Genomic DNA, 14,117 nt, shown 5'->3' with positions numbered 1-14,117 from the left:
TTCACCCTCCACGGTGGCCAAAGGGAGCTTTTAAAACTGCAAAGCATTAAATGCAATGTGGGACCCTGGAAAAGAAAAAAAGAATATTCGTGGAGTAAAGTCTGGAGTTCAGTTGAGAGTAAAGTATTAAGTTGGTTTCTTGGTTTTGACAAATGTACCATGGGAATGTAGAACCTTAGCAATGGGGAAAACGGGAAGGAGGGTACGCAGGAACTGTCATTGTACCTTTCCTATACATCTAAAATTATTCCAAAATAAAAAGGTTATTTAAAAAAAACAAACAAGCAGGGGCGCCTGGGTGGTTCAGTTGGTTAAGTGTCCAATTTCAGCTCAGGTCATGATCTCAAGGTTCATGGGTTTGAGTCCCACGCTGGGCTCTGTGCTGACAGCTCAGAGCTTGGAGCCTGCTTCAGATTCTGTGTGTGTGTGTGTGTGTGTGTGTGTGTGCCCCTCTCCCGCTCTCATTCTGTCTCTCTCTCTCTCTCTCAAAAATAAATAAACATTAAAAAATTTTGGGGCACCTGGGTGGCTTGGTCAGTTAAGCGTCCGACTTCGGCTCAGGTCATGATCTCACGGTCCGTGAGTTCGAGCCCCGCATCGGGCTCTGTGCTGACAGCTCAGAGCCTAGGGCTTGTTTCGGATTCTGTGTCTCCCTCTCTCTCTGACCCTCCCCCGTTCATGCTCTCTCTCTGTCTCAAAAATAAATAAACGTAAAAAAAATTTTTTTTTTAAATTTTTTTTAAAAGAAAAAACCAATCACAAACCAATTTGTGTCACTTCTGAAGCTCAACAGCCTTCCATGGATCCCTAGTGCCCTCAGTATAAACCCAAACTTTGCTCCTGGGCTCTCAAGACCCTGCTCCACCTGGCCTGCCCCCCTCCCACCCTGGGGCTCCCCTCAGTGCTGTTCCCTGCCAACTCTTCCTTCAGCTCGGATAGCCAAAGAGGATGAATTCTCCGTCAGGAGACTGCTGCAGAGACAAGGACTAGAGGAGACGGAGCAAGCAAGGACCAGGTAGGGTGGTGATGGGGGTCTGACAGGCAGCCTGCAGGGGGCCACAAAAGCCACTAAACTCTGCAGGATTGTTGCTTCACACAAAGCCCTGTTGAATAGCCCCCACCCCCACCCTTCTTCAGAAGCCCTGAGGATAAAGGGGGAAGCATTGTCAAGGTTCACCCATGGTACCCAGGTTGGGATTTGAAGCCACACTTGTGACCCCAAACCCAAACTCCCCCTTCTAACTTTAGCCCCTGCAGTTTCTTGGAAACCACAGCTAATGGCTATGGCTCCAGGCTCCACTAAGCCGACGCCTCCACTGACGATAAACTGAGTCACTGAAAGAGCCATGGGCCTACTGTGTGTCGGCCCAGGGAGGAAACAGGATGGACCTGGCTCTAACGGGCATCCGGCAATGACCCCACACCAAGGAGGAAGTCACCTCCCGCCTGGGAAGGAAATACCAGCACCTCCCAGTGGGTGATCAAGATGCTTATTTCCTGGAGGGGTGGGCGGGGACAGAATGTCCAACTGAGCCACAGAAAACAGTCAAGAGGCCTGGCTCCGAGCCAGAGGTGAAACCGAGGCACAGAGAGGGGCAGAGGCTTCCTCAGGAAAACAGTGTGATAATTCCCTACCTGACGCCAGGCTGCCTGAATCAGGCAGGAAAAACCTAAGAAGTGGCAATGGACACAGCAGCTAGGGTAGACCCTTCCAGAGTTTCAGAGAGGAGCACCTCTGTATCCCTGACCCTTCTCTGGAGGAGGTGGGTCACCCGGCCCCAGGGCACTGAATTCATCAAGGCAAGCTGAGACCATCTGGAAGGGTTGTGTCAACCTGCCAGCCAGGCCATCCTTAGCACGATATGTCTGTCTAGCCACAACTGGCACCCTAGACTCTGCCACCAAGCTGGACACAGCCTGGAGGGACAGCCCCCAGGCTGAGATCAGGGGCCTGGCTGGATTGAAGACCTGCTGTGGGTAGGCCCCAAGCAGAGCTACCTCACAGGCACACTCTTGTTGTGTTCCCATTTTACAAACAGAGAAACTGAGGCTCCTGATGTACTAAGTCTTGTGGCTCATTACTCGCTCTGGGATGCCACATCCCATCTGAGCCTCAGTCTCCGCATCTGTAAAGTGGGGACAATAACAGCACCCTCCACAGAGAGCTGCTGGAAAGAGCTCAGCTCACAGCAGCCCTTGAAACTGACAACGGCGGATACTCAGTAAACGTTCCCAGTTAGCGGTGCAGGTCACATGGGAGCCTGGCAGGACAGACAGTTCCACCACTTCCCAAAGTCAAGCATCTACCCTCACCCACAGCGAGGATGGGTGCTGGGAGCTCGGCCGAGGCCTGCTCCGCTCAGGCCTGCCTGGGAACTACTACCACAGCCGCTGACTCAAGCAGCCATTGTTTTGTTAGCTGGACGTGGCCCCCCAGACACCCGGCTCCCCCTTCTTGAAGCTGTTTCTCATTCTGGCCCAGCCTGGCCCCATTTCCAGCCCTGCCCCCTTCCCCTCGCACCGCCCCCCACCCCCGGGGGGTCCCAGAGGAACACAGTGTAGGATGGGCAGCCAGCGACTCTCCTCTTCCCTGGCCAGGGAAGTCACTCCCTCTCGCCAGCTATAATGGGGCGGGGAGGGGGGGGGGGGGGGGAGGCGGGCAGAGTGCTGCAGCTCCAGCCCCTCCTTTCCCTGGAACAGTTTCTGTCCCAGCCTCTTCCCCTGGAGGGGAGGCCGGCCAGGAGAAGCTGAGAGCCGCAGCTGCCTCTCTTGGGCACATTTGGCCTCCTTCCTTCTGGGGCTAAGGGGCCCTGGAGACTGGAACTCACACCCTGCTCCCTGTCCCCTGGGTGTTGGCCTCCATCCCAGAGGAGGGGACTGATTGTGGGCACGGCTGAGGGGACAGGGCTGGCTTGAGGCCCTCAGCAAACATCTCTGGTCTGGGTCCCATGTTCTGGGGACACAGAGGGGACACACTGGTCCCTGTCTCCAGCTGCCCACATCCCAGTTCAGCGACCACCCCCAAGTCAGGAAGGGACAGCTTTAAGATAATCAAGATACAGTAGTATAAACAACACGACCATAATAAGCAGCTACGGTTTACTTTGTGCCCCTGCCTGTGCAGCCTCATTTAACCCTAATAAGTCGGCGCTACTTTATAGCAAAGGACACTGAGGCACAGAGCAGTGACTTGTCCAGGGTCACACAGCCAGAAGGGCCAGATGTGAGCCTCAAACCTAGGCAGGCTGGCCACAGAGTCCTCGCCCTTAACCCCGGCCTCTCCACCCAACACTCTGCTGGGCATTGTCAACGGCTGCTGGGAGCCTGGCTGCCTGGAGCTATAGAGGCCCTTGGTGGCAAGCTAGGGAAACCGAGGCCAATTAAGGAGATGGCTACCTCTGGAGACACAGATGTTGGACGGGCCCCGGGTGGGGCATGGGAGCAGAGGTGACATCCAGAAGGCCATGCAGCTCCTTTCCCGGGCCTGGCCTCCAATTCAAGGCCTCTGCCCACTGCCCCCCCATTATTTACCGATCAGAGCAGAAAGCACTACATGATTAACGCCCCGCTGGGGCCTCGCTGGGCCTCATAATGGAGCTTCGAGCTTCCTCCCTCCTCTAGCGTGTGATTTATCGTGTTTCAGGGTAAAGGATGGTGGACTGGGAGGGGCCAGCCCCGCTGGCCCAGCAGATCTCGGATCTCAGTGGCATTGAGCGTCCTCGGGAAAGTGGGCCGTGCAGGGGCCCATCCAGGCAGCCTGTTGGGTTCGGCCCTGGCCCAAACACGGACTTTGAAAAAAAGAGAACAGCCACACTCCGGGGGTAGCCAGGATCCAAATGCACGTGGCTGGTGCCAGGAGACTTTCTAGGCCTGTCCCCACGCGGCACCGGCTGGTTTCCATGGCAATCCCCACACCGTTGTCAGAGCTGGAGAGGCCCATGGGAGTCACCTGGTCCAGCCACAGTGGGGGCTCTGGGAGAGAGCCTCCTGCTCCTGCCAGCACCTAGCAGGGCTGATAAGGGGCCAGCAGCTATGGAGTCCCTTCTAGAACCAGATCAACTACGTCTCACTCTTCTCCCAAAGCCTTGATGGCTCCCCACAGCCCACAGGACAGCATCCAAATCCTTGGCCTGCACCCCAGACCCCACACACTCTAAGCTTCATCTCTGCCTGCTACCCGAGCCATATTCCACCACATCTCTGGGCCTCTGCCTCTGCCTGCCTTCCCCAGGCCCATGTGCCATATTCCTGCTCCACCATCCCCCTCCTCCAGGAAGCCTTCCTTGACTCCCTCAGAAGAGGCTGGTCAGTGTGCAACCTTGGTTGCAGCATATCTTCTGTCATGATCTCCTCCCTGACTGTCTGGGAGCTCCTGGAGGGTAGGGGCAGAGTCTGATTCATCCCTTTTGGGGGGTTGTCATGTAACAAAGCTGGGTCCCCTCCTATACTGCCACACTCTAGAGAACCCTCCACCAGGAGCAAGGACAGACAGAAGATACCACTTAGGAGGTGCTGGGCTCTGGTGGGTGAAGGCAGAGGCAGCTGCAGTCCTGGGGAACAGAAGCCCCTCACCTGGGACCATGTTGGGCACTGGGGCTCACTGGGAAGCTCTCACGACTCCTCACAGCAGCCCCAGCCGGGCTACAGCTTCCCTGGGTGTCTGTTTCTTCACCTTTAAAACAGACTCATTCAGGGGCGCCTGGGTGGCTCAGTCAGTTAAGATCCGACTTAGGCTCAGGTCATGATCTCATGGGTCTGTGGGTTCAGGCCCCATGTGGGACTCTGTGCTAACAGTTCAGAGCCTGGAGCCTGCCTCAGATTCTCTCTCTCTGTCTCTCTCTCTGCCCCTTCGCTGCTCACATTCTCTCTCTCTCTCTCTCTCTCTCTCTCACACACACACACACACACACACATTAAAAAAAAATAGACCCATTCACCTCTTCCCACTGTGGCCTTGAGGGCCCCTTTGGATCACATCCCTTTAGTCAATGTTTTGGGAGGAACCAGAGAGTAAAGGTGACGAGCACAGGCTTGCAGCCAGATACCCGTCCCACCTTCTCTACCCACTGTGTGACCTCTGGCATGTCACCTAACCTCTCTGGGCCTCTGTTTCCCCTTTCTGTAGATGAGGTATAACACTCATCTCATCCCATTTCTGGGGAGATTTAAAAAAGATAGACTATATACAAAGAGCTTTTGCAGTACGTCTGACACAAAGTAAGTTCCCAAGAAACAGTAGCATTAACCGCGATAATAATGATGCTGGCAGAAGCAGTTCTGTCGGTGAGCACCTCCTTGCCACCCCCCAGCCCAACTCCAATGGGGAAACTGAAGTCTGGAAAGGGGATGGGACCCCTCACCGCCAGGGGCTCAGGCTTTCATGCTCCTCTTCCATACACACCATGTCTGTCCTCCCTCCAACAAACAGAACACAGAACCTGGCCAGTTTTCTTAACGTTTGTGAAAACCAGCAGCCACGGGCCAGCAAATCTGACTCTTGGAGAGCGTTTTTGCAGGGGGCTGATGACGACCGACACAGTCTCCGCTGAATGCCAGGCTGCCCCGTTCTTCCCTATGCTGAACCCATTCTACAGGTGAGGAAAAAGAGGACCAGAGGAGGTAAGCGGCTTGCCAGAGGCCACAGCTAGGAAGGTACAGAGCCAGGATTTGAATTCGGGGTGTCGGCGCCAGGGTCCAGCACTCGTGTGCCACTTCGGGCCTGCCTGGGTGTGGCAGGTCCTAACTGTGGTTAAGGCCAACACAGATCCTTCATCCACTCTCCTAGCAAACCCTGGACGGTGAAGTGCTGCCCTGGAGGGAGGCAGCCTTCCCAGCCCCAGTACCCGGCTGGCATGGTCCAGGGCGGGGCTCAGTGCTGAAAGAGATTTGCCAAGTCGTCATTCAAACTGACCACATCCCTCACTTGCACACTCAAAGGGGCAGGAGGCTCACTCGTTCCAGAGCCCAGAGGATCACATTTTTAGCGATGAATGCAACTAGTGCTTCCCCGCCTTCCCCACTTCCTCAAAAGGCCTGATCAGCCCCTGCCTCGACAGATGCCCCAGCCAGCCTCACCCCACTCTGGAACTGAGTCACCGCAGCAATAGCTCCCAGCTTCCACCCGGGCCCGTGTGGAGGTGTGACCACACAACGGGGTTTCTACAAAGGGCCACGCCCAAGTCTCCATGGGGCAAGGGTAACCAAAAAACTCCCAGCTGAGAGCTCACCAGCCATCGCCCAGCATGGACTCTGGGGCCAGACAGCCAAGCTGCAGATCCCCACTCCCGCTAAACAGCTGTGTGGCCCTGAGCCTCAGTTTCCCCATCTGTAACAGCACTTCCTGCCTCATGGCGGGAGGGGTGGGGGGTGGGGGGTGGGGGTGGGGCTCTGAGTTCAAACACACTGGTGCTCACGAAGGGCCAACACAGTGACCCCACTCAGAACTGGGAGCCCAGCGATGATTATTTTTCAGCCCCAGAGAGCTGACCGGGGCACCTTCCCTCCACACACCCCTCAAGTCCATCAGATGTTCAGCGTCTGCCCGGCCACCAGCAGTGACACCGTGCCTACTCTCTCCACGTCTTCCTATCTCTGAGCTCACTCGGCTGGGGCAGCCCTGGACACACCCGCGCCTCACCCCTCTGTCTCGACCACCTAGGTCACCTTTAGGACCTGGTGTGATCCCATCTCCTCCAAGAGGCTGACCCCTCCTCTGAGCACTCCCTGCTCCGCTGGCCATTTTGCATGCCAAGCACACTTTTCTTAGACATAGCTTTTCCCTCCTGTTACTAATACCTCCTCCTACCATTTCCTGGGCAGTGCATGTGAGATTTTAACCTGCCCATATCCTCAGAGGGAGACACTGTTCCATTTTACAATGAGGAAGCACGAGGCCCAGAGAGAATAAATGACTCTCCCTGGGTCACACAGTTTATGGGCAGAACAATGGGACTCGATATCTTACACCTGGGAATCAGGACTGGTGACCTTACCGGGGTGCCCTGGGATATTAACCATCGCCTGGCCCAAGGCCTGTCTGTCTCTCTAGGCTAGAAGATCATCCTGACCAACCTTGCTGGAACCCCCTAGGAACCACCAAGTGTCTGCTTGTACTATTGGCCACAGGGAACGCTCCCAGCCCCCAGCCCGACTCCAAATGTAAAGCCCATCTTGGAAGCTCTGTCTCCCTCCACCTCCACCCAGCATTTCAGCCCCTAAATTGGTTCAGAAAACGCCTTCTTGACGATGAGCACCCACCCACAGCATGCCAGTTTAAAACAGCCTGAGGGTTTTTTTTTCCACCTTTACTATAAAAAGACACCTTGAAAATGCAGCATTGGCATTTCCCTGTTGGTTTTCCTTTTGGCTTAAAAAAAACAAATATCACGGTCACTCAAAGGTTGAGAGGAAAGATTCAGGGAAGAGAGTTAGACTCAGCCTGCCCTTGCCTTGCTGGGTAACCCTGTGCCTCACTTTCCCCATCAACAGCACACAGCAACTCCCCAACTCACTCTCACCTCAAACATGAACTGAGGAAAGGGATCCAAGCCACACGCAATGGAGGACAATTTTCTCACTCAAAATCATGCAACAGCCCCAGATAATGCCCGAACCAGGGACAAAGCTGGGGCCCTCTGAAGCCTGGGGCGGGGCAGGGGGATTTGACAAGGTTCCCTGCTTCTGACCTCACACCTTGGCAGCTCCTCCCTTCTCTGGTTCTCTGGCACACTCCTGGATGGAAGGGGGCAGCAGAGGCTAAGATTTCATGGTCTTAAATGTGGAGAGCAAAGGATAAAGCTCACCAGGTGAGAAGCTACAATGTCTGGGATCACTCTGGCCAAGGCTCTGGACTCGTGGGGTCAAAAGACCCCCCAAAACAAGGGTGAAAGGCTGGGCTTCCAGAGGCCCACCCGAACCACCTCACTTGGAGGTGAGATGTCCCTGGGGAACAGGCAGAAGTGCAGGGTCCAGTCCCCCATGCCTGCCCATGAGACCAGCCGGTGCTGGAGAAGTCAGGCCAGATGGGTCTGGGAGGAAAGGGATTCCAGGCCACTAGAACTTGCCCAACACTCCAGAAGCAAATTAATTCTCTCCCCCAAAGGCACCCGATTGCATGCCTTATTCCAACGGCACCCACTTCTATCCTGATGCTGGGCCGGACTGGGCAGCCTCCTTCTCTACCCTGTCCGCCTCTGGGGCTGCACACTGGCACCCAAATCTGTCTTGAACTCACCGCTTCCCTCTGTGCCCTCAGACCAGGCCGTGCACAGCCCCCGAGAGCAGGGCCTGACACAGGCCTTCACCACTGCACCCAGTGCCCACCACAAGGCCTGGCACACAGCAGGTGCTCGAGAAATATTTGCAAGTCAGCGAGCGAATCTCTAGCCTGGAAGACAGCACCAGCCCTCCAACCAGTCTCCCTGCCTCTCATCTTTCCCCTCACCAGCCACCTAGGGACTCGCTAAAATAATTATATTAAAAACAATCATGGTACAGTTGACCTTTATTTTTTCTATGTTTATTTATTTTTGAGAGAGAGACAGAGCATGAGCAGAAGAGAGGGAGAGGGAGACACAGAATCCGAAGCAGGCTCCAGGCTCCGAGCTGTCAGAACAGAGCCTGACACGGGGCTCGAACTCACAAACCGTGAGATCCTGACTTGAGCCGAAGTCAGACGCTTAACCAACTGGGCCACCCAGGCGCCCCATAGTACAGTTGACCTTTAAACAATGTGGGTTTGAACTGCACAGGTCCACTTACATGTGGATTTTTTATAGCATGGTACTGTAAATGTATTTTCTCTTCCTTCTGATTTTCTTAATGTTTTATTTTCTCTAGTGTACTTTATTGTGAGAATATGGTATATAATACACATGGCATATAAAATATATGTTAGTCACTGTTTATGTTATTGGTGAGACTCCCAGTCAACAGGGGGCTATTAGTAGTTAAGTTTTGGGGAGTCAAAAGTTATGTGCAGGTTTTCGACTGTGCAGGGGGTTGGCATCCCTAACCCCTGAGTTGTTCAAGGGTCAAATGTAACTGCAAACATGTGTGCCGGGCACTCTACAAAGAATTTTACAGGTATTAGCTCATTTAATTCTCCACAACAGTCCTATGAGGTAAATGCCTTATTATCGCTCCCATTCTACAGAAGGGGAAAGTGAGGTGCTCATTCAAAAATTTTTTAAATGTTTATTTATGTTTGAGAGAGACAGAGTGTGAGTCAGGAAGGGGCAGAGAGAGGGAGACAAAATCTGAAGCAGGTTCCAAGCTGGCAGCAAAGAGCCTGACACAGGGCTTGAACTCACAAACAGGTGAGATCATAACCTGAAGTCAGCCACTTAACCACTGAGCCACCCAGGTGCCGCATGACGTGCTCACTCAGATCACAGTACTCCTCTGGCTAAGACCCTTCATAACTCCCACCTCCCCAGGATACAGTCCCAACTCCACAATGTGGCCTCTCTACACCTGCAAGCCCCGCCCACTTCTCCCAGCCTTCTCTCACATCCTCCCCACTCCCCCCACCACAGGGACCACCTTCCATTGCTCCAGCTTTCCTTGCTGTTTCCTACTTCCATGCTTAGGCACAGGCTGTTCCCTCTGCCTGGACCCTTTCATCTTCTGCCAGCTTCATGTAGCCGACCCCTGCTCATCCCCCCACCTCTGCATCGATAGCACCTCTCCCAGAGGCTGTGATGTCCTCTGTCAGGGCTCCCACTGTCCAGCTTTTCCTATTACCCCCACCCCTGGCCCCCTGGGATCTAAGTGCATGGCCACATGTTTGTCCTCTGCTCACCTGCATGGGCCACGAGAGCAGAAACTGAGGCACCACTGGTCTCCAGCACATAGCACTGGCTGGGGCACACAGTAGGGACTTAGGAAGTGTCTATCGAGGCCTCCATCTGGGGCTAGAGGCGGGAAATTGTGGGGTCTTTACTGCTGCAGAACAAGCCAAAAGAGGTCACTGCTGTCCAGGACCAAGCCCAGACCTGTGCTAATAAGGCCCCTGGGATAATACCAACACGAACAGCAGAGAGCTACCAGGGGCTTACTACATGCTAGGTACCAAGCACTTACGTTCATTCATTCATTTAGTTCTTTAAGCAGTCCTTAGAGATTTTGTTTTTATTGTCCCCACTTTACAGCATAGGGAACTGAGGCTCAAAGAGGTTAAGTCACTTGCCCAGGTCACACAGCTGGGAAGTGACAGAGTATGATTTGAATCCAGGAAACAAAGCCCAAGTTCTTAGCCTATAACTGGGGAGCTGGCAACAGCCTGGAGCAAGAATAATGGATCCCCCTCCACACTCCCCGCCCATGGCTACACCAGAGGCCCAGACCCTCGGGCCTTGGACACATCTGGGAGATACTGCCCAGTGGCACCGATCTGAGCCCACAGCAGGGCATGGGGAAAGGGAGAGAGGTGTGGTGGGGACACAGGGAGTGTGGCCGAGGAGGACCAGGAATCCACCCCACCTTGGCGTGGGGAGAAGGCCGAAGGCCGCTTTGTCCCTGGAGAGGCCCTGCCCCTCTAAGGAGAAGGAAGCCCTAGCCCACTTCACAAGAGTGAGTCACTGCACCAGGCCAGGCTGGGGACCGTGGGAACCAGGACGATTCCTGCAGAGGGGGAGGGGGATACTGCGGTGGCGGCGGCCTGAGGAATCCCATGCATCAACCCACACCAAGGGCCTGGATGGACACACAGGCCCCGGAAAGGCTAAGGAAGGCCCAGGGGCTGGCCCGACCTCAGCCCTGGCTACCACAGTAGGGTCTTCCCTCTGGAGAGCAGGGACTGACTCCCCACTCACCTCCTCTGGCCCTGAGACCCCCAAACAAAGCTTGTACCCTCAAACACACCCCTTTGGAGGATGTGGCTCTGAGGAGGGGAATGGTAGATGTCCCAGTCACAGCGCTGGGCAGTCAACCCTGACCTGGCCAGCCCCCGTGGGTGGCGATCTGCCCTGCTCACCCACCGTGACCTTTTATTTTCAGGGCAGTCAGCCAGCTGGTGGTGGACAGCCATGGGAGCCCGAATGCAGGAGAAGGAATCTGCGTTTTCTCAAAGCCCCAGTGTTGGGCACACCCACGGGGGAATAATTAATCTCATGAGATTCTTCCCACAGCCTGAAGACCATGGAGGAGAGACAGGGCAGGACCACGGGGGGCTTGGCCCCAAGGAGGGCTCACCAGGAAAAGGCTGAGTTCAGCATCTTGCTGACGGAGAAACTGAGGCTTCCTAGGGGAGTGGCAAAGCTTGGGGTTGAAACGGACTCCCCAGATTCACGTGAGGATACAGAGTAAGGAGAAGGCACAGGGTTCCACCTCTCAGGGCCCCCTGAACAAGTGACCCCTTGCTGGTGGGCTTTCTCCAGGGGAACTGCACAGAGCTCCCTTCTCCCCCGCTGTGTCATAAACCTCCCCCAAGGTCAACACACACAGCGATCCCCCACCTGGCCCCTTCATCTCTGTTCAACCCAGCCCCAGCCTCCTGGGCCTGGTTCCCACCCCCCAGCTTTGCTGCCACACCTGGCCCTTCCTTACTCCCTCCTGAGCCCCTGGCACTCTCTCGTCCCCTGCACACCTCAGTACTGCACACAGTCCTGTTCACCTCCCTCTACTCTCTTGGCCCTGGCACCTCCCCACCCCAGCCACCTGAGACCCCTCCAAGACACTTGCACGCGCGTGTGCGCGCGCGCGCACACACACACACACACACACACACACACACACACACACACTCCGAGCAACATGTCCATAAGGCAGCAAAGAATGGGTGGTGTTAAGGACACAGATGATGAGGGTAGACAGCCTAGATTGAAACCCTGCCTCTGCTAGTTCCCAGCTGTGTGATCTTGAGCAAGCTATTTAACCTCTCTGTTCCTCATTTTCTTCATCTGTAAAATGCAGATGGGAATAGAGACTACCTAAGAGGGTAGTTGTAAGAACCAAGACAGTTATGCCATTTGATGCACTCAGTAGGCATTCCACAAGTGTTGTCTTGCTTGTCGTGCCCATGTCTGGTGCATGCTACATGCTCAGTATATATGTGTTGAATGAGTGGATAAAAATTGGCATCAGGAACACACCTATTTGCCAACCAGTGGCCTCCCCACAGTACCTACCAGTTCCCAAACACCTGTGTTCCCTGCCACATACATCCCAGTGCACACCCAGGCCCACTCTGCTGCACCAGTGACCTGCAGGACACATCCACCTGCCCTACACTCCTGCATAACCAGCTCAGGGACACACGAGTCCGGTGCATACACCCCGTCACTCCCTCTTTGCTGCACACCCCCACCCATATCTGCAGGGCCCTGGTGCCCACCGGTGTGCACACCTGCCACACCCAAGCACACATCTGCCAACTCCCAAGGGCAGCCCTGATAGGCTCACACAGCCAGCCCAGAACACACCTCTGGTCAGACATGCACTCACTTGCTCTGCACTCTGGACACGCCTAGGACCACCACTGCACACCTGGGCTAACACATGCTTCTCCAGTGAACACCTGCAACCTCGACCCCTCCTACACACTTAGTTATGCTCACCTGTAACCCAGTACTCTCTCGAGTGCCCGCAGGCACACACCTGTACCATATTCGCACCATTGCCCCCACCCTGGCTGACACCTATATCCTCGTGAGTACACCTGGGTCCCGACAAATGCACCGTGGCCCAAAGTACATACCTGGGTCTCCACACGGACATCTGGGTCCCACACGTTCACACCTGTGTCCCTCTCAGCGACAACGCTCCCAGTTATCCGCACGCTCTCCCTCCTGCCCCCCGACCCCCACCCCAGCTGATGTCCGGCTCCCTTGGCGTACCTGGATGTTGCGCTTGCGCTCGCAGGCCGGCCCGGTGCCCTGCACCACGCTGTCGAGCACGGCCACCACGTCCGGTGCGGGCTCCACGAAGCAGGCGGTGCGCGCGGCGCGGATCGCGGCTTGCACGTCGGCGAAGCGGAAGGCGCACAGCGCGGCCGGAGTCGAGCGGGACGCGGGGGACCCCTGCGGCCGCTCGAAGACGGCAAAGAGCAGCTCGCGCGCGGGAAAGACGGACACCAGGCGGCTGTAGAGATCGCCGCGGCCCGCGCCGCCCGCGCACTGCAAGCCCAGCTGGATGTAGGACTCGGTGAGCTTCTTGGCGTCGCCGCCGGCGCCGCGGGGCAGGCAGATGCGCGCCAGCAGGCTCCGCGCCTGGCTCTCTTTATCGCCCGCGCGCGCCTCGCTGTTGAGCGCCAGGTACGCGTAGGACGGGGCGCCCGGTGGCGGGTCGGGCGGGTGCAGGAAGGCGCGCACGAAGCCCAGCTTGTGTTGCTCCTTGGCTCCCTGCTTGATCTTGAGAATGTTGTCGTCGGAGGGGTTGAGGTCGAAGGTGAAGAGCTTGGCCAGGTCACCGCGCGCATCCAGGGAGCGGATGGCGATTTCGGGCGTGTTCTCGAAGCGGTGGTCCTCCAGGCTGCGGTTGCGCGGGAAGAAGGCGCTGCCGTAGCCGGTGTACGTGGCGCCCACGAGCAGGCGGCTGCCCCCTGTGCCGGCGGCCGGCGGCAGCACCAGCCCCACGGTGGACGCGTTCGGGTGGTTGGCCGCCACGTTGAGCATGCTGGGGAACACGGTGACGGGCTCCGCGGGCGGTGCGGCGGGGGGGAAGCGCACGGCCACAGCCGAGATGTTGCCCCGGCGCCGCAACTGGCAGAAGCCCTGGTAGATGGACCCGCACACGACCACCAGGCCCTGGCCGGGGTCCAGCTGCAGGATCTTGTTGTAATTGTCGGTGAGGCGCCGCGGGTGCTCACACGAGGCCTGAGGCAGCTGCGGGGCGTGACACAGAGGGCTGTCGGCCACCGGGCCCACGGCCGCCTCGGCCTCCAGGCTCAGGTTGGCGCCCGACAGCTGGTAGAGGCGGTTGACGGCCGCCAAGTACACCGTCCCCGCCGCGCCGTCCAGGGCGAAGTTGTTGGTGGGCGTGGGCGAGGGGAACCGGCGTTGGATCTCCAGGGCGCCGGCCCGCGCCGCCCCCAGGAGCAGCAGCAGCGGCAGCAGCGGGCACGGGGATGGGGCCCGGAATGGCGGGCGCGGCGGCAGGGGGCTGGCCGCGGCGGCCCG

The 14,117-nt window shown here is 56.7% G+C and overlaps 1 protein-coding gene across 1 annotated transcript in view; it reads right to left on the bottom strand.

Moving 5' to 3' along the window:
* Positions 1–14,117, bottom strand: part of PLXND1 (plexin D1) — a gene marked incomplete at its 5' end in the record, with an annotated part of 61,186 nt that extends 47,069 nt beyond the window's left edge. Inside the window, one exon of the mRNA XM_040492164.1 lies at positions 12,837–14,117. Coding sequence (XP_040348098.1) covers positions 12,837–14,117 — 1,281 coding nt within the window. The remainder of the gene's footprint in view (positions 1–12,836) is intronic.

The sequence above is a fragment of the Herpailurus yagouaroundi genome, unplaced genomic scaffold (assembly GCF_014898765.1).
Source record: "Herpailurus yagouaroundi ecotype Mexico unplaced genomic scaffold, PumYag 183, whole genome shotgun sequence".
Taxonomy (NCBI): Eukaryota; Metazoa; Chordata; class Mammalia; order Carnivora; family Felidae; genus Herpailurus; species Herpailurus yagouaroundi.
This window is presented reverse-complemented; position numbering and strand designations above follow the sequence as displayed.